General features: G+C 37.7%; 2 protein-coding genes across 3 annotated transcripts in view; both read right to left on the bottom strand.

The window, feature by feature from the left end:
- dazl (deleted in azoospermia-like) overlaps positions 1-21,622 on the bottom strand; it is an 86,765-nt gene that overhangs the window by 35,909 nt on the left and 29,234 nt on the right. The window lies entirely within an intron of this gene.
- Positions 16,834-21,622, bottom strand: part of LOC104967170 (proline-rich transmembrane protein 2) — a 6,622-nt gene continuing 1,833 nt past the window's right edge. The window contains exons 4-5 of the mRNA XM_010796586.1: positions 21,178-21,310; positions 16,834-19,986 (exon numbers count right to left, since the gene is read on the bottom strand). Coding sequence (XP_010794888.1) covers positions 19,970-19,986; positions 21,178-21,310 — 150 coding nt within the window. The 3' untranslated portion in view covers positions 16,834-19,969. The remainder of the gene's footprint in view (positions 19,987-21,177; positions 21,311-21,622) is intronic.

Genomic DNA, 21,622 nt, shown 5'->3' with positions numbered 1-21,622 from the left:
TTCCTTGTTTTTCGGTGATTTAGTGGGCTCGTTTGTGGGATGTTGCGGATGAGTTTCACCGAGACCGCCTACTCTGAACAACCAATCACCGTACTGACCGCTTCTAAACTCATGCACGAGAATCGACGTCATCCATAGCAACAGCGCGTCACTCTTAGTTCACTCTTAGTGATTTATCCTCAGTATGAGTAGGTCTCAGCGGCTTTGTGAATAACTTTTAAGAAAAAACTCCTACGTAAAATGTTTTAGCGCGAGTTAGGAGCACTCCTAGCGGTAAGATAAAATGCTTTGTGAATACGGCCCCTGATGTAATGATATGATTCTGTTTTCTTCAAGGTTGTATCTTCCTGGTCGAATGTACTTATTGTAAGTCGCTTTGGATAAAAGCGTCAGGTAAATGCAATGTAATGAATGTACAAACATTTTATTAGCGATGTTAACAGTTAGCCTGCTAACTGTTAGGCTCGGTAATCCTCCACCTGTCCACTGTGCGTGCTTCATCCATATCCCATCACCTGGTGAGTACGAACAAACTGCACGAGCACTTTTAATGTGTTTTAGCCCTCCAGTTAACTGCAGGGTACACCGAGTCCTGTAATTAATCCTATTTTCTTTTAATATAATGTCCAGCCCCCCCTGCAACACAAAGTAAATCATATTATTCCTATGTTCTGCTACACTATACTTAGGAAATATTTTTACTAAACTGTATTTTTCTGATAGCTTCAGTTATTTCTTAATGTACTTATAATAATCAAGACTTTACTTTGAGTTTTAAACTACATTTTACTTCTGTGTGTGTGTGTGTGTGTGTGTGTGTGTGTGTGTGTGTGTGTGTGTGTGTGTGTGTGTGTGTGTGTGTGTGTGTGTGTGTGTGTTCTCCTGTCAGTCTTGACCTTCAGGCTCAGCGTGAAGCGTCAGGCTCCATGGTGTGTGTGATGTTTGTTCCCTTGCATAGAGCACAGTGTGTCTAATGAATGTTCAAAGAGCTCCAGCTTTGTTTCACAGTCCCCAATGTGTCCCTCACATTCCTCTGTGGTGTGTATGAATGTTGAGCTGGTTAAAAGACATCTGCCAGATGGAGGGAGTTATGAGGAAACCTTTTATTTCAGAATCACAGATATTTTTTTCCCAGGGGTAATTGGATTTTTTAACAGTTATTCCATTTAAGAAAAATATAATGAAATGAAATACAAATAATTAAAGTTCAAATGTGCACTTGTACAATACCTAACTACAATAAATAAGTAAAACATTTAGTAATGTAATTAGTACAATATTCAAATTGAATATTCTCCAAATGTCTAAGTCCTACATTTGAAAGAAGAAACTCTAAGAGATTTAAATCACACATTTACAAGAAAAAAAAAATCTTAATTACATTTCTGTCCATAGACAACAATAATTAATCTCATAAGGCACCTAACCAAACAAAAATGTTTTTTGTTAATTTGAAAACAAAGATATCCAGCAAATAATTCCAAACTGCAAGCTGATAATTGTCTAATGTTTGTTGACTTTTTTGAAGAAGACAAAAACTTTTTGATCTAGATAATATTTTCAATAGAAAACAAACATATCAAGCAAATATTTGTGTCTGAAAGAAACCAAATAATCGAAATAGTCAAACATCTGTCTGTTGATAATGGCTTTAGATTACATTTGTATTTATTAAATGAATTGTGCAAAATCTAATAAAATGTATCCAGTTTATTTTTTTGCTTTGAAAAATTACTTATTATTTTAAATTCTATCTTCAACCATTCATGTCATTAACTAAAATACATCCAGTTTATTATTAATACATAAATAAATTGCTTACTATTATCATAGAATCACAACTTCAGAAAAAAATCCCCTTTTGGAGCTGCAGCTAAAAAAGTATTGTTTATGAATCGGTTCCCTTTTTAAATTGATCTTTAATTCACAGTTAGTGCTCCATTAATTAGTCAATAATTGTTATTATATTACATTAAAAATAAAAGTATTAAATCGGCATAAAAACATCTGCCGGTTCAATATGAAACCTGTAGAACGAACAGAAATCCTCGTTTTTAGATCACTATCGTGCACCTGAGTAACTGCAGTTTTCTATAATCTGGTTTACTGGCACCAGGTCGGGAGGGGGGGATGGGAGGAACGATGCACAGATAAAGTGAGAAACATATGAGAGGAGACAGCTGGAGAGAATTACAGTCAACCTTGAGGGATTTAATTATCCCGCTCTGACTCAATTATCCAATCGATGGATTGAATTAAGGCGATGCCGCGTTTTCTGTCTTCTGTCTGCCTGATGTCCTCTGTGATGGCTGTCATGGCACCTCGCTGATAACATTCATTTTTAGAGGCTACTTGTATTTATTCTTTGTGGTTTTTAAATGTATTTAAGTTTATTTGTTAGGCACAGTGCACATACAAACATTGGTCTGTGCCAGAGTTAGCTACTGTATAACCTCCTGGGAACCGAGGAAAAAAAATGTTTTCCAATCTTCTTTATTTCCTACCTATTTATGGTTAAAAAAACAATTTAGACTTTTTTAATATAATTAGATTTTTAAATGTTACATTATGTCCACTGTAGAGGACGTCAGGACCATTTTACTTTGAAAAGAAAGCTAAAATTAACAGATAGACTTAACGTAATATGGTTATAGAGTGATATTAATACAAGAATACATTCAACTTTATTTAAAACATAAATAAGTAATTGATCTGAACATTGCTGTTTATTTGGTCTCTAAAAAACTAGTTTTTTTGGTGAATCTTTCCAGATCTTCAAAGACTTTGTAATCAATAGGCGCTTTCACACCAAGTACTTTGCCGTACTTAGTTCCCAGAACTAAAGAGCAGATCGCGTTCACACCAGAATAAGTCCCTGGGGAAGGATTAGGCAAATGAAACTGCTGACGTCACTTCTTCTTTTGCTTTGGGTTTACTGGCAGGCTGCAAGCCTTCCCAGTAAATCGCCAGAACGCCGACACCTCCTCATCACTCCGCCGCTCCCATGTTTTTTTTTGTGTTGCAATAACTTTGATTGGTTTGCAATTCGCCCAGCCAATCAGGAATGGGAACCTTTTTTCTCCCAGGAAAGTACCTGCTCTCTAGTGGCGCATTTCCACTGCTGGGCCTCGCACGGCTATAGTTAGGCTTTGGTAGGCCATGCTCACTTTATGCTGCGTTTCCATTACAGTTTAGGAACTGGGGTAGTAAGTAACTATAGTAACGCAGTGTAGGCGGAGCCGTGACGTCATCTTCAATGCGAAACACAAAACGAACATCAGCCGTTAGCTCTTAGCCCTCAGAGCTCACAGCTCCTCATATCTGTTCAGAAACTAGACAAAAGTTAAACAAGTACAAACCACAGACTGTCTGTGTCATGGTGAATACTGTCGCTGGTTTATTTATGTGTGTAGGCCGTTGTTGTGAGTGTGGACGGTCGGATACTGCGTTAGCTTAGCCGATCTCCATTCAGAAAACACACATTCTAAAAGGTTTTTCGCCTGCCGTCTGTCTGCAGACTCGTCAAAGCATTAACTGGTTTTTACTAACCGGTATCGGTATGTTGTTACTTCGGTATCATTTTGAAACGTGTATTATAATTAAATCACGGTAAAATATGTTCATTTTTTTGTAGTTGCCAACGATTCTCTCACTAGTTTAGCATACTCAGCCCGGTTGTTGGCCCGGAAAGAACCTGGATTTTGGAGAGCAAGAAAAACTGTGAAAAAGTACCCGTTAGCCGGAACTACGCCTAGTGGAAACGCAATAAAAGACGGGCCGGGTTTGGCACGGCACGCTTAAACCGTGCTACACGCTGCAATGGAAATGCGCCATTATATTATTGCATTGTAAAACTGGCAAATACTTACAGGATTAAGTAAGATTAGAAACAGAAATTAGTATGGTAAAAGAGGAATAAGTGTACTCTGTGTTCTGGTATTTGTCTGGTTTAAGAATTTCATTTGCGAATCGCGATAAAGAAATATTCCCAATAAATACATCATGGCAAACCTCAAATATCCAGTTAGGGAAGATTTGAGCTTGATTGAACAAAAATAGAGGAATTTGCTTGTGAGCTAGGAAAAACTTGAATAAAGTTGTTACTTTTAATTTTCATTATATCTATCCTTTTATTATCCAGGTGGACTTTATTTTGTTCATTTTAACTAAAAGTGATGGGTTAAAGCTGTAACTTAATTATTTGTATTTTAACACAATTTCAGATTTTCATAATTCGTATCTGGAAAATATTGGGAAACATGTTTTTAGTCCCGAAAACGTACTACTGTTAGCAAGTATGCCCAACTCTCACATCACACAGTGTCTTTCTCTTGATAAGTTGGCTGTCTGAATGTGTCACCTCTTACAATGTTCTTTTCACTTTCCACTTATCTCGTGTTCATCAATTAGGGACAAAAGCCAGGTAACAATTAGCCTGTTATGAATGTTATGATTACTTAACTGATCATGAAATATGTCTCATTTTGGGAACTGTCAGGAATGCAGGAGTCAGCCAGAGGACTTGGAGTAAATGAGGACATGAATGCAGTTAAGTCAGGATCAGAGGACAGACAGCAGATGGGAGTAGATGACAACACCCACAGGTCACAAAAGCAGAGACCCAGGAGTCCCCTCCACTTCAGAAGAGGAGGAGAGGGGGGAGATGGGGAGGAGGGGGTCGGGGTGCTGGTCGGCAAAAATCAAACGGGACCCAATTATAGGAATCACAACGAGTCAGTGAGCAGGGGAACTCTCTTACCTGGAAAACACTGAGGCATGTGCGTACACGCGTACACGCGTACACACACACACACACACACACACACACACACACACACACACACACACACACACACACACACACACACACACACACACACACACACACACACACACACACACAACNTTATCACAGATGTTTTTGTGCCTCAGTAACGTAGGGTGACCAGACGTCCCGTTTCAACCGGGGACAAGCCTATACAAACGGGGACTGTCCCCGGAAAACGGGGACGTCTGGTCACCCTACGTTACTGAGGCACAAAAACATCTGTGATAACATTATAATAATACAAACGAATTTAAAAGGCTTTACTAGTAAGCACTTAAACTGTAGCAAAGCTCTTTTTTTTAAATAGAGGTTTCCCTTATTTGCAATGTTATTATATGTATATGTTACAAATATAAGTGTTTCTCTCATGCTTCATGTATTTACAAGTCTACCTATTTATAATTCTATATTTAAAATGCAAGAATGCTTATTGTGTGCTTCTGTATATTTCAGTGTGAGTTTGAACGTCTATGGTTTGAACATGTTAAACATGTCAAAATCAACAGTCAAAGGGGCAATTGACGACATGCAATCTAGACAGTGATGTCCATAAGACAACATTTTCATGTTTAGCATTATCTTCCTCTAAGACAAACATGAGGTGCTGGCCCTCTCATGCCTCTGAGGAATCTGACCTAAGGCCAATGGGGCAATTTTCCTCTTTGTTTGGGTGGTAATGCCACTTTAGCGCTCTGACCCTCTTCAACTTCTTGTCACCCAAATATGCAGTAATGTAGGGCGTAGGCAGGCCCGGTTCTACGGGGGTGCATTGCTCCCTCAGTTGAGTTGTTATGCACCCCCCTGCAAAAATAAAAGTGACAAATATTACATATATAATAACAATAATAGTAATAATAATAATAAGAAGAATATAGTTGAAATTAAATAAATTGTAATTGTGGTTAAATAAAAATTGTCTGCTGCATTTATTTGGTCAATTTAAACTGTAAGTAACGTTATTATGTCAGGTGCGCGTGACCTGTGCCGCTGCGCGTTCGTCATCTGCAAAGTGCTTACACAGCATTCAATGATGGACAACGTCCTACTGCCCGCCTCGCCCACGTCTTCGTTGCCCCAAACATCGCCACCCCTCGGCGACCCGCAAGTGCCAGAGGACTTCGGCAAAAAACGAACCCTAAAAAAAAATCTTCAGAAGTCCCCCCCAGAGGGTGTTAGGTCCACTCCCCACTTATAAAAATAGCACTTTACCACTGCACCCTCTCTAATCTCAGATGCACCCTGAGTCATTTTGTTCTGGAACCGGGCCTGGGCGTAGGCTACAGTAAAGGAGTGATTGCCCAATCAGTAGACCACAGAGTGAGAGGGCCACTGTCTGGATCACTGCACACAATCTATTCATTCATTGTTTACCAATTAGACTACGCATGTACAAAAACTCTGGATAATACATTTATTAAGAATTTCAATTCATGACAGATGTGACCTTATGTTTTGTTGCAGATTGAGCACATAAGATTGGGCTGTCATAGAAGACATGTTATCATAACATGCAGAACCCAGTTCAGTCTAATTAAAGGCTAGACTTTTAAAGTAAATATTTTAAGAAAAGTTTTTGATGTTCATCATTTAACATGCAGTATTATTCTTGACATTTCATTTATAGCTTGACATATCAAAACCAGAAATGGAAGGAAAATCTGGTCCTGCATTCAAAATGTTGCTTCAGTAAAAGTATAGAAGTATTATCAATGATACTTTTGAAATGAAACTTTAAATACCATAATTTAAAGTACTCAGTATTCAAATAGATATTTGAAAGTGTTACATTACAAAATAGAATCCTGTTTTATCACTATTTAATGAGTATTTCATTGTTGTAGTTTGGCAAAATGGAGCCAGCTTTAGGTATTTGGTAGTATATGAATGCATATCCTATAAATGATTGTGTTTTTGTTAGAAATACGTAAATGTAAAATACTGAAATGTATTTCCATTACTATTTCTGTTGCATAAAATAGAAATACTCGAGTACAGGTTATACAAAATGGTACACCAGTAAAGTACTTCATTAAACTTATTTAGTTTCATGTGATCACTGACAGAAATTGCTTTCGATAAAATATATTTTGTATTTTGCTTACCTTAAAATCACTTTGTGAGGTTATTATTTTGTATCGTTTGTTGTATTTTATACTTATGTCCAATAGGTGGCCACAAAGGTCAGGAAGTATTTTTAAGAGAGGTTGTAGATATTTTCAAAATGACCCTATAAGTAGCTTTTCTGAGTGTGTTCAGAACACATCACAAGTCGATGGCCATGGTCTGCAGTTTTTATTCTATTCTCACATGTAGAAAGGATTATAGTAAGTGATTTCAACCTTTATACTCTGTATGTACCAGTATGCAAAGAGCAAATACACTTTGTGCAAATGACTGTACAGAGAAGCCAGGCTGATTCAACAGTGGATAAGAAATTGTTTATTTGACTTGAACATAATTACAAGGAAACCAAACAGTCTGCAACATTCTAGCTTCAGTGGTAACCGCTCTAAGTGAATCACACTCAACACAGGAGGTCATCTCAAACTGCTTTTTATTACATCTTAAATAACAGTACATTTTAATATAGTTTCTATCTTGCATCCAGCTTTCGGTTGTACACTGACTGACTTTAAAATTAAATACAAAAGGTGAAAAGGGAACAGTTGGGGTGCAGAGCTCTACAGTTATTTGATGGAGAAAGAGAGAAAAGGAAAGGGAATTTAATTAATTTTTAATATTTTTTATTTCATTTTATTTTTTGCCAACTCCAGGCCTAACGCACAATTACAGCACATTTTTTGTACAGAATGTCGCAGAGAAAAAACAGAATGGAAAAAAATGTCACTACTGCTAAAGAAAGAGCGTCTCTGTTTACAAGGAGAAGGGGAACAACAGAAAATTCTGCCATTCAGATGCTGCAAGATTTTTTTTTTCATTTTTTATTAAAGGACAGAAAAAAACCTGTTATAAAATGTTTTTCTTTGTAAGTGGAATTTTTGTTTGCTACAGAAGGAATGACAATTTATTTGTTCCGTTTGAGATTGTGTATGTTTAGGTGAATGAATGTACGTATGCATGTGTGTACAATTTTAAACATTTACGTTACTTCTTAATTTGTGGAATCCCTCCCAAGTATGGACCGAGTAACCGTTTATGTTGCAGGGTTTGCTTCTCAAGTGCATAGCTTTGACATTTTAGTTGAATCATGTATGCACGGAGTAGCCAAAAAAGAAAAAAAAGAGAAAAAGGAAAAAAAGAAAAATATAAATACCATTGTATTGATATATTCAACAGGTTATTTTCTTAAAGAAAAACATCAAAGGACTTAATTCCATATGCACCTTTTTAAGCAATTCTACAGCATGCGATTCTAAGAGATAACCCACCCATGGCAGACAACCAAAATCTTTTTTTTTTTCGTTTTTAACTTAAAAAGTTTCAATATCATTATTTTCAAACATTGATTTATACAACATGTCATTCACAGAGTAGTAACTGCATTTCCAAGCACGGAATGGGCACCTCTGTTAAAAGAGAAACGTCCGGATTGCAACCGGGCTAAAGTGGAGGTACTCCCTAACCCGACCAAATCACATCACCGGTCCCAACCACGGGCAACAGAAACCGGGAGAAAAACACTAAATTAAAAGGAGAAAAAAACAAAAAAGGAATAAAAAAAGAGGGGCAGGTGGATTATGATCCGATGGGTTAATCTTCATCTGATTATTCTACACTGTCGCCTGACAAAAAAGGTGTAAGAACGGTTAAAATGTTTTTTTTTTGTTGTAGTTTTTCGTTTTAAAAACGAGCATTCATTATCATAAACAGCATGTGCTTGGTTAGTTTACTTTTTTTTTCTTTCGACATTATTCTATATATGCAAAGTTTAATTTTTGTGCAAACAAAGATTTTTGTGGACTACACTGAAAAAAACAAAACAGTAAAAGTATCATGGGGCTAAATATACAGAAGGGCCAGAAGTGGCTCGAGGACTCGCTGTTGAAGCTCAATTCTCTCGCTTTGTTCTCCAGTGGGATAAAGCTGGATTTAAAATGTTGTGATTTTCTAGTATTCCACTTAAAAACATTCTCTAAAATATGTAAAGACTAGGAAATAAAACAAAGCTTTGATCCTCATTTTAAACATTACCTGACAGTTCGCTGATCTACTTCTCTTCGACGTAAAAGGAATAATGAAAACAATAAAAGAAACATGGCCAAAAAGCTATTAAGAGTTAGATCACTGTCGTGTAATAACCTTCGCTCAGAGCTGCGTGTGATGAGGACACGTTGGTTTGGTGGCGGCGGCAGCGGTGGGGTGTTTGTATTTTCACTTACTACAATACCAGACCATGTTTATGGAGGAATGGACATTTTTCCGCTCCGTTTTGAAAACCACTAGATTCCTCAAACCTTTTTTTTTCTTCTGTTTTTGTGTGTGTAGCTGAATGACTGACAGACAATTGTGCTCTTTTAAATGAGAAGGAGAGAAAGAGAGAATTTTTGCCCTTGATAGTTTTTTTGGGGTGTTTGGAGTCAGTATCATGGTGTTTTTTTGAAAAGATTGGATATGCAATAAAATTGAACATTGTGATGTTGGAATGGTCTTCCACTCAACTTTGGAGTCCAGATGCCACCTGGAAACAAATAAAAAAACACATTTAATCTTATTATTCAGAATAATCTGCCAGATAAATGTAAAATCCTCATGTCGCCTTTAACATGTTTGATTAGTGAATACAGATATCCACAAAAAGCGAAATATAACTGCTCACATGTATATATCATTTGTGACCTAGGTCAAAATAATCACTGAGATCTGAAGAGGAAATTCTGATGCGAAAAATAAAAGCTGGCATGGTAAAAAAGATAGATGAAAAAAGATAGATGAAAAAATTTATAATAACAATTGCACCATGTTTGGTTGGGTCTGGGCAATATATATATATTATATTGAGTTAATGAAATTACACTAGTTTTTTTTTACCTGCTTAGGCCTTATAACTAAATTACTGATGATAATTCATCAAAAACCTCAGTGTAAAAATGTGTGAAAGCCCCAATTTTCCACCCAACAATATCTGTGTAAATTGTCGTGATGTATGATTTTGTTCATATCCCCCAGCCCTGATATTTGGTTTCTCTTTATATTTCATGTTGCCCCTTCATTCCCGACCACCAGATGGCAGTCAGTAGCTGATGCTGTTTCTACACCACAGCTGCTCTCATACATCCCTCACCTTCAGACTCTAGTTCCAGATCTTGAGGAAGCTGTCCCAGGACCCTGTTGCCACGGCCATGCCGTCGTCGGTCACGCCCAAGCAGCTCACCCGGTTATCATGACCGGCCAGGACACCTGCAGAGAGACAGCAGAGGTTGAGACACAGACACACACCTGTGGAACATTGTTAGACTACAACTGGATAAGCACAGTTTGGAAAATAAGTAATTTAGTAACTGCGATTTGGATATTGCAAGTTTCTATTAATTGTGAACCCCTTTTTCAAACCACAAAGACCATTCCAGGTGCCACTGGCAGAGCTTTCAGACTAATTAAAAGGCCAATGCAGATAATCAATATCCCTCTCTCCAACGGATCAAATAAGAGACTATTTGAAATAGCCTGCTCAGATGTGGGTCTCCTCTGATCCCTGACCCACCCTCAGTCAATATCTGTAAAGTATTCATGCCTCCACAGGGGCTCCTCGCTGCTGGAGCAGGTGACGCCTGCTGCTCTCCAGAGATGTATAGAAATGCCTTCTATAACGGGGCAAAACAAACACGAGCATCTCTTCTGTCATGTCGAAATCACACTTGGAAAGAAAGCTCTTCCTGCTCAATACTTCTTAAAGGAAAGAGAGAGGTGTCACTTCTGCAGTGTGGAGGTTTCATGTAGTCTATTGTTTTGGGCAAATGCATAACTGATACAGCAGCAAAGACTGACCTGTTGCTCCTCGGTTCAAGTAGTTTGTAGAGACACATTACAAGAAGTTAAGGTCAGGTACATTACAAGAAGTTAAGGTCAGGTAAGTGTTTAACATCCTTTTGCCAATGTGATTACATCAAATTATTGTGAAAACAAATCTCTACAAATTAACCCTGATTAATATCAGGTTAAGTATTTTGGTAGGGAAACATAATATAGTATTTTTACAGGTCAGAATCAGATTTGCATTTCAGGCCATTACATTTTTATTCCCATTCCTCATTTTCAAAACTGAATTACTTTAACTGAAGGTTTTTTCTGCATTTTGCTGAGTTACAAATCACCTTCAAAAACATGTCAGGTGACAGGTCTGATGTTTTTCTACTGACACCGATGTTTGACTTGTTCCAAATTTAGAAATGAGATGGCCAGACAAGCTAACAATCGTCTTACCATCCCATCCTACTTATTCTTCTTCTGTTTTTCTTCCCCGTGTCCCAGAGTTGCCTTGTGGCAAACACTAGTCCCGATGTCATGTGAGTTTTTTCAGCGAGTATACAGCTGTGACTTGTGAGGCTGCCAGGCAGTTGTACGACAGTGTCTCCTATCGCAGCTCCTTCAAGGGGTCCAGCTGTATTCAGGGAGGTCTTGTATCTTTTGACTTGGCCTGTACTACTCAGTAAACTCTTCACTACTAAGATTGGAAAAGTTCTGCTGCCTTAGTGATGTCGTTTTCTGACTTACCAGCTGTCTAACCTTCCAGATAACGATATATACAATTGGAAATGTATGCTCAATCATGAAAAAAAGTCTTAGGAAAGGCAGAAATGTGTAGAAAGGATCAAATTCAACTTCACAAAACACATTTTTACAATGACATGGCCCCCAATAAACTTCTGTTATTCAGCGAGAAGTAATAATACACTTTAAACTTCAGAATATCATGTTAAGCTGTTTGGTAAGAAGGATGGTTTGTGTTCGCCCTATAAGCCTAACTTTCCAAAACCAATAAACTGAAAGCCACGCCCACTTTCTGAAGCTGGTCAGGTGCGCAGAGGTGTGAAACAAAGAGTTCTAGCTATAAATGAGTTCTCCACATTCATCCCGTTTTTAAGTTCCTCCGTGTCTGTGTACCACATCTTTAAAGTGCACCGATCAGCTTTAAAGGAAGGACTGTGGTGATTTGAACAGTGGCTGCACAGATTTGCTCAGTTTCTTCCAACACCTCCACTCCACATTTTTGACTGAGTCTGACACCGAACTCTGACAAACAACTGCTGGTCATTCAGACAGCTCAAAGTGCTACTGTAAAGGAGCAGGCCTAGTAATGTGGACTTCATGACGCATTTTGAATATTGTCCTGCAAAATAATAAACAATACACCATTAATAGCTTGAGTCAATAGACTGGACTTATTCACCATCAGCAGCTAAAACGGTCTCTTTCCAAAAAGAGAATAACTGTAAGAAAACCCAATTTCCTGCTAAACATGTGTCAAGTCCAGTTTTCACAGAGATGTATTGTGTGTATAGTGTCCAGTGCATGCCCTGTGGGCCATCTAAGCTAATTTACAGATGGCCCTGAGCCCAATAGAGATTGCCCTGTAAAATGCGCGCGGACGAAATGGCACGAAGGGTTTGGGGGGCCTCCCCCTAGAAAATTTAGATTTTTGCAGGTCTTAGATGCTGTCTGGTGCATTCTATAGACTGAATTATAAGATGAACCACCACAATATTATATTTGACAATTTCAATTTTATTCTTCATTTCACTTGTTTGTTTGTTCTTGTTTGTGTTTGCTCGCTTGCATGCCCTGCATAGCTATAAGAAATACTGAAGTTGTTGGTCAAGACACTTTCCATCTGATGAAGGCAAATGCCTTCCCAGATGTAAAAAAGTAGAAAACATTACATTCAGTTGTAACTGCCAAAACAAACATTATTTACACTATTATGGCCCCTGTTAAAAATGTTTGTAATGTTATCTACTGTAAGTTGGTCGAACGAATGCCTCCTCATCCGGAAGCTGACCGAGCAGACCCGAGCAGCCGAGTGCATCCGCGAAGCACACACAATGGCGACGTCAGAGTTCCCGTTAGCAAGCAAATCTAAATCTCTTCGGTCAAAATAATTTCCCTATTAGCGCAATACCGCTTCATGTGACAGACAAGAAGAGTATGTGACAGACAAGAATAGTCAATTCTAATGTCTAACACTTAATGTGGAGAAAGAGATGTCCTGTATGGGTTGATTGTGCGTTGATCTGTTGGTAATGCCTCGGGGTTCCGGTGGGCATGTAAACAAATGCATAATGCTGCGCTATACTTTGTGGCCTCACCCAGTTGCATAGCGACACTTATTGTTTAGGTNGTTGAGGCAGAGATCAGCGTCGCTGAATATTGGAATTACTGGTATGCGAGTAGTTGGGAGTTGTTTGGAGTCATTGTGACATGTAGAATGGGTCAAACAATGGAAAATTATCCGTTGCTTACGAGCCCCTCCTCGTTGGCGATCAACTATTTCCTTCGCCAATTTAGCATACATTGGCATATGGGCTGAACTTGCTCCTGGACTGCCGAGTCTTTTCCGATCATTTCCCTAGCGAGGAGTTCCCAAGATGCTCCTTAAAATGCATGAAAAACGCACATTTTTATCAAATTATTGGCCGACTTTCGCGGGCCGGTGCTAATGGAGCCAATAGAATATATGTCCGTTTAATTCAATGTAGTAAATTTTTGTCAAAAGTTTAGCAGTGAGTACAGGCAATAACATACTGTGAAGGCTACATTGCATAGCACTTTTATTAGTGGGCGCTTAGTGAGCAGTTTTTTTTTTAGAAAAATTAAAACGTTTTTTTTTTTTTTTTACATTGTCGTAAAAGTCGGTGGACTCTGACGTGTTGTTCCCAAAGTTTTTGCGTCCGAAAGCTCATTTTATGCTATCAGCAATTTTTAAAGAAATATGTAGTATAGGGGCCACCGCCCCAACATTCTGGCGTTTGTGCGACACTTTAAATCTCACTATTTAGTCCGTTATAGCCAGCGAGTAGTATGGTGTAAAGAAAGAAAAAAAAAAAAGAAATTCGTCCATCCGTTCTTGAGTTATAAATTGGTGGTGTTTTTGGCGCCCCCTATAGTCCAAAATGAAAATGCTTTGGTGTGCCTATTCTCCAAGACGGACTGAACCTATCCACCAAAATCTGTGATATATGGATACATTGTTGATGAGTTATGAGCATTTATTTCTAAGCCCCGCATTTTTGCTAGTACGTTTTGATTCATGGCGGCAATATTTATCGTGTTAACATGCTCATTTTCTACGTTAATGTGTATAACCCTCCGCCGATGCTGTATACGAAGTTTGGTGTTCAAAAATAGAAAATTGAAATTTAAGTGAATATGTCACTGTTTTGAACATTATGCTAATTAGAAAAAAATAAAAGTAGGCGGAGCTTAGGGGTCCAAGAGGATTATTTGTAGAACAGGTCCACCCGGATATGTGTGCAAAATTTCAGGTCATTCGGAGTTACGGTGCGACTTTTAAATTTATTCCGAAATGGGTTTTTCATAGGTGGCGCTAGCGAGCACCTTGGACAATTTGAACCCATTGACTCCAGAATGTTGAATTTTTCACGGGTCATGGCATCCGTGCAAAATTATACAACTTTGTGAGCGTTCTAAAGCCCTCAAAAACAGGAAACGCCAGCACTATAATAAGAAGAAGAAGAATTCCACCAATAACAATAGGTTCCTCGCACTTCGTGCTAGGACACCGTTGGGGTCCTAGCACTCCGTGCTCGGGCCCTAATAATAATAATAATTGGACAACAATTGATCTTGATGTCCTGGAGGAGGAAGGTATCTCTGTCTTGGAATAATTGTTAATAGTCAACAAGAACTAAAAGTGGTTTCTGCTGGTTTTATGAATACATTGTGAATACTGAATCCCATTGCTGTAGTAAAAAAGGTCCTATTCTGCTAATTTTCAGGTTCATATTTGTATGTAGTGTCTCTACTGTCACATGTCTCCATGCTTTAATGTTCAAAAAGCTCTTTATTTGTCTCATACTGCCTGTGCTGCAGCACCTCTTTTCACCCTCTGTCTGAAACCAGAGCCCAGTCTGCTCTGATTGGTTAGCTGGCCGGCTCGGTTGTGATTGTTCTAGAGATGTCCCGCCCCTTAGCCTGTCACGTAGAATGTGTTGGAGCGCTATAGCCAATAAAAGCACGAGTGTTACATAGCACGTGTGTGTGGGAGAGCAACTCCCTCTGGAGGGAACACAGGGAATTTAGCCTTTGCAGACCATTTACATGCACAAAAACCGATGTATCCCACCCACACTAAAGGAAAGGGTAGACCCCAAAAAGCATAGGGCCCCTTTAAGATACATTTAATCCAATAGTGAAAGAAAAATCCTTATTTTTTTATCTTGTACATTTTGATATCAGGAATGTCTTTTTTCTTTATGCAAATGTTTAGCGTTATAATCTATATATCTAACTTATATTTGAGACTTAAGAATGTCTTCTTCTTTTTGAGAATATCCATATCTTTGTAAATGTAACACTCCTCTAGAGTCTATAGTACCCTGTTCCCCTGGCGTGTTTGGCAGTCGTAAATGAATGTTTGGTTTCCATCCAGGACTGGGATTTATAGAGCAAGCTCCTTGGACCAAAGACACCTGTATAATGTACTACCAACGCTAATTAAATCTCCCCTAGAGTATTTACAACGCTGCCACCAGTAAAAGTGTCGAATTAAGAAATGATATTTACCCTCAGATGTATTCACGAGCCTGCACACTGATAGGTATTTAATGGGATTTATTCCCTGCAAACATGATCAAATAATCAACAGCAGTAGATCAACTTTGATAAATGTATTTGTGTACACTCATTCTGTCAGTTTAAGGCATGCACAGGTACAGAAAGAGTCCGGTGTCAGGAGATAGCAATCAATAATTAGATAATGACTCATGCTTATAGCACCCCCCCAGTTTGAGTTTTTTTAGCAAGCAGGAAGCAGGTTATACTGAGCGTTACAAACAGTAGATTATCATGTCAATACAAAAAAGAGATCCAGATAATGTGAATAGAAATATAAAAATACAAAGATCAGGGAATCAAAAGAGCGTTTACAAAAGAAATGAAAATGATAGACAGGAGACTAAAGAAATAACACAAGAAGAAAGTGAAGTTGAGATGTTCTGCGGAAGATTTTCAAAATGAAATCAAAAGCTAAGACCTCTCATATTTTGACTGGACCGTTGTATATCTATTTAATGCAACTTATCTCTTTTTTTATTATTATTACTCCACATCTACAACTCCTTATTCTTTTCATTTTTTGTAGCCTTTCTTGGAAATGCTAAGTAAATGAATAAATGTAATCACATTCATTATAAATCAAGCTCTTGAATTAATACAGTAAATGATGAGCTTGAAATAACACAACATTGCCTCAAACAAATTGAAATTTTTACAAGAAAATAAAAACAAGTGAAATGTACATCAATGATTGAATTGTACTCCTGAATTCTTCATTATTGCTGTTGAATGAATGCAGCTAATCGTGAGCATAAACATCTCAGGAAAGGTGCAAAATATGAACAATAATCCAAGTGGCTAATTTGATAGATTTTGGTATTTGCTAAAAAGCCTGCAAATTAGATTCTATATTAACCCTTAGATGCACGAGTGACTGGACCCTACACTCTTCCATAAGTGGGTCAAAAAGGACCCTTATTAGAATAATATGGGTTTTCATGCCATTTTTGTCATTTCGGTTATTATATTTTGGTTCACGCTAGAAATATTTAATATTTAATTTTTCACTATTTATAATTTTAGGCATTTTTTTACATTTTGAAAGAAAACGTTTTCCCATAGGATTCCATAGGAAACGCATGTGGGTCATTTTTGACCCACTTATGGAAGCTTGGGGTAGTAATACAAAAACTACAATTTCTTCAAATGTGAATTAAAAATTTGAATGGCATGATATCCAAAACATGTTTTTTGAGGAATATGAAATGATAAAAAAAATGCAATTACAAAGATACTTCAAGAAAACCACCTCACCGGGTAAAAAAGGACCCACTTATGCATCTCAGGGTTAATACTTTAAAAAGTAGATATGATTATTATTTGTATGTCACTTGGTAATTGAATGTGCATCCTTTTTGGAAAATGGCCAATAAGGAACAAAACAAATGATACATGCTGAAAATCTTCCTCAGAACTGTTCATTTCATGTGTAAAATTAGATATATCATTATATAATATATGTATTATTATATACATATATTTTTTGGTCACAGAAATTGTACCAGTTGAATTACAGATTTCTGGGAATGTGTTCACATTTAACACCCTTCATGTTAATACCATTATTAGTATGTTAGTAAGTGAAAAAAGGAACACAAATAGATTTAACAGTCGGTTAAAATCAGTGGAACAACGTGATAAAACACTGTAGGCAACTCTGAGAGGTAGCGCAAGCAAAGTCCATACACAACCGTGTACAAGTACACAATAAACTGAGGGAAGCTAGCATTCGTACTGACAATCAAGCCGGGACCGTTGTTTTGCATAATGTGGTTAGTAAACATGCTACATACAGTGTGAAGATGTGAGGCAACTTTACCTTCCTCCCCCAACCTGACCACATCAGACCTCACCTCTACGCAGAGACGCCTTCTGATTGGTGCAAAGTTCAACATTTATCTGCTTCCTTCTTTTTTTTAAATCCCTCTTGTGCAATCTTGGTGGGGATTTATTTGTTGGTCAGTTACATCCGTAAGGAAGAGAAAACATTTGGATATCAATAGCGTGCTGCAGGAATGAGTCCTCAAACCCTGAAATGAGTTAGCATTCTAGCACTTCCTGATCCCTTCTCTGGAAGTGCATTTGGTCAGAACCCTGAAATAAGGTTTGTGGTTCAAAAATGCGAAAGAGATTTTACCGTTTAGTCTTCCAACTTTAAATGCGTCATAATATAACCTACTCGTCAATTTCTGAGGATTCTTTGTGTCTTTGAAACCGCAGTTGAAAACAGGTGGCTGAATGAGACTAGTAAATCTCATCCAGCCGAACATTAGCCACCTTTAGCTTGGCGCTGGTGATGTCAAGTGACCGTGCCGTACTTTGTTCATAACATTTTCTTCTGGAGATTGAATTTCTATTAATATGTGGAGATTATCCTTTCTAAAAAAAATTGTAGGTATCCTAAATGTAGGTTTTCCACAGATAATTGTTTCTGGAATATTCCACAATCCAATGAAAATATCCAATTAGCTCTTTGTGGAAGGAACCAGGGAAATGCTCAATTCAAGGTTTGTACCACTCAAATAAGTAATTCCTGCACCTCTCTACACCAGGTAGACATAACACAATTCCCGTATTATGTATTTACAAAGTGCTGCTCAGTTAGCGCTCTTGTTAAATGAGGCTACGGTATTATGTAAAAGCATTCTGTTATACATATTGTAAACATGCACAGGTTATAAGAGATGATTTAGATCCATAACAACAGCCTATTTCCTCAAAGCCCCCACCCAGTTCACAATTAGCATACAAACATTGAAAGAAACAGAAACAACAGCTGTGTCTGGCACAGCGTTGTTGTTTGTATCTATACAAAAAGTAATGCACTGTAATTGGTTAGTTTCCCAGAAAATTAATTTGCAATTTTGACAAAGTCCTCCTGGTAAGGAGGTCGGGGTGGACCAGAAGTCAAAGTTGATTTAATTGTAAACGTAACTTCCACAGTCATGTAACACCACTTCCAGTAGTTGTTTTCACCCAAATCACAATCTTTTCCTCAACCTAAACATTCGGTTTTTCGTGAAAACAACATTTTACTTTGAGTACCAAATGTATGTAACAAGCGGTTTGTTTTACTGGACATTTGTAGGAGAATGCACGTAAAATGAAGAATAACTTTTTGGAATTAACATACTCTTGTATGTGAATGCTTTGAAATAATAGGGGATGCAAATGCCAACAAAGAGACGTAAAACACAGAAAAAGTTATACAAATTGTCAATAAAGAGACGCAAAATGGCCACAAAGTGAGTCAAGATCTCAACAAATATACGCAAAAAGCCAAAGAAGAAACATAAAACGCCAACAAAGAGCCGAAAAACGTCAACAAGAAAGCAGAAAACTCCAATAAAAAGATGTAAAACGTCAAATACAAAAGAATCTCCAAACCCAAAACGCCTTTTCCCCTACACTGTTTGTGGCCGTTGGTATGAATAATGCACAGTCATTTTTGTCCCTTGTAAACCAGAAGTCAATGTTCATTTATTTGTTATCAAAACTTCTGTTATTTTACACCCTTCACCTAAAACTAACCAACTTGTTTCTGACCAAGACTGATGTGGATGAAGCTACTTTCAATTGAAATCATTTCCTGGATATTTTTTGGAGGAAACGCTTTTCGCAAAATATCATATGCAGTTTTTTTTCTCATACACTTTACTCATACTTTATTATATATTTGTGTTGTGGATTTGTGTTTGGGTCTCTGCATGACACCGGGGATAACTCCCTCTTTATCCTTTCACTTTGTTGAAACAACTAATGGTATATATTTGAATAGGCCTATAACTGTATTAGATAGCAGTTTCCTTTATATTGGAATACAGAAAGAGAAGAAAACGTGAACGTTGTTTTAGTAAACAGCTGCTAAGTTGTGACGTCAGGACTCTCTATGAGTGTGTCGACTTTATGTTTGTGCACCATGAACAGCAGCAGGAAGATCTGGATGATGAAACACGAGTCTCTCTCTCTCTATGAATACTCTTAAAGTTGGTCTTCATGTTCATGCCGGACCATCAGCAGCAGCATTCCCTCTTTCAGTTCACCAAGAACACCAAGTCTTCAAATATTTGGCATAAAAGAATCAGAAGGTTTGCACCATCGCTGGACTTGTTGCATGGAGGCTCATATATCCCAGATGTCCTTGTGGACCACAGGGTGAGATGAACATCAGGTGACCCACACTTTTCTCCTAATCCAAATCGAGGCGTGGGTGTCGGGGGAGTGTCCATGCTCGTCGACGTCGTGCAGCAACAATAGCAGGGAACAGATTTAGTTTTTCATCTGGTGCAGGCGCTGGAGAAATGATTCAGGAAGTTCGGGGAGGGGAAACGGAGTCGTGTTGGTCGGATGTTGTCGTGCAGTCGGTGTCGCCATTATTTTATTTTTTTATCAGGATTTTAAAATTACTGCAGAGAGAAAAAGACAGAAAGTCACACATATTTAAGAGTTATTCTTGACCATATTATTATTAATATAACTACTCTACTGTAAATATTGTGATTTGCTGTCATTACATATTGTAGTACAGTAGAAGTAGTAGATACATGCACATTTTAATTTAACTTCTCAATTGTTATTCACTTATTTATTTTATTTAAATGTATTCGATTTTTACATTTTATATGGTTACAAAATGCAATTTCCGCCAAGATAAATATAGTACTCTGATCCTGTTCCTGAACAGCCTTTAATACAATTGTAAAAGGTATCTAACTACTCGGGCTGTCAAACGATTAACGTTTTTAATCAGATTAATCACAGCTTAAAAATTAATTAATCATGATTAATCACCATTCGAACTATGTCCAAAATATGCCATTTCTTTATGTATATTGTTGTGGGAATGGAAAGATAAATGAAAGAAGGCAGATATATCCATTTAACATACAGTATGTAGGCCTATGTATGTTTATTATAACATTGTTCTGTGTGTCAAAATGAAAGACAGCCCACACACCTATCAATCATCAAACCGTGGGGTCTTATTTAATTACGTGTTGATTTCTATCAACACGTAATGTTGTATCGATGTATATAGAGATGTACTACAGCAAAAGTATTCTCCGTCAGGAATTCCTGCAACAACACCACGTCGTTATCTTGATTCTGATTGGCCAGAAGACATTATCAAAGATGTTCTATTGAGAAGACGATCACTACGTGACAAAAGTTTTCAAAACCGTTTCTAGTCTTCGGTATTTCCAGACAAGTGGCTACTGAAATCAATCTTACTAATTGTTGTCTGTGCAATTTACTCGGCGCGAGTTGGCGGACTTTATTTTGCTTACTTTAACATCATTGTTCATGGTGGGGGCTAAGCCATTTCTTGATATGGCTGTAGCCTACCCCATTGTTGCCACTGGTGGGATGTATGGGGCGCGCCATTCTGCACATGCGTTAAATGCGTTAAATATTTTAACGCAATTAATTCAAAAAATTAATTACCGCCGTTAAAACGATAATTTTGACAGCATTACTAACTACATTTATTTAACTACAAATTAAAGTGACTTATACTTGAGTTTTTAAAAAACAATACGGTCATTTCAAATTTAAATTGTGTTTTTGTGTCGTTTTTGGTGTTCCGTGTAACTCACATCCCCAGTTGAGGGCGATGGCCGCGGCGATGATGGCGATCCCTCCCAAGATGGCGACCACAGACAGAATCATGGCGTTGCGGCCTAAACGGCGAGCTCCGTCCACGTTGCCCTGCTGCAGACTGTTTCGGGACTGAACAGAGTATAAACAGTGAAAAATATATCATTCAAAATGTAACTCATCATTATAAACTAAATGTTGAATGTGCTTTGCTCTGTTAAACTTTATACTTTTAAATTCATTTTTTCTTCAGGCACTTTCTACCGTGAAAACAAGGATGCGTCAGATATTGCTACCAAACATATCAAGTTCTTTTAAGTTATTATCCGAACTAGCCGAAATGGTGATTGTTGAAGAAGAAGAAGAAGAAGAAGAAGAAGAAGAAGAAGAAGAAGAAGAAGAAGAAGAAGAAGAACTAACCTGTAACTAACCAATTTCCCAGCT

The sequence above is a fragment of the Notothenia coriiceps genome, unplaced genomic scaffold (genome assembly GCF_000735185.1).
Source record: "Notothenia coriiceps isolate Sejong01 unplaced genomic scaffold, NC01 NC01_scaffold00037250, whole genome shotgun sequence".
NCBI classification, from domain to species: Eukaryota; Metazoa; Chordata; class Actinopteri; order Perciformes; family Nototheniidae; genus Notothenia; species Notothenia coriiceps.
Note: the sequence above shows the minus strand (reverse complement) of the source record. Positions and strands in the feature narration are given on the sequence as shown.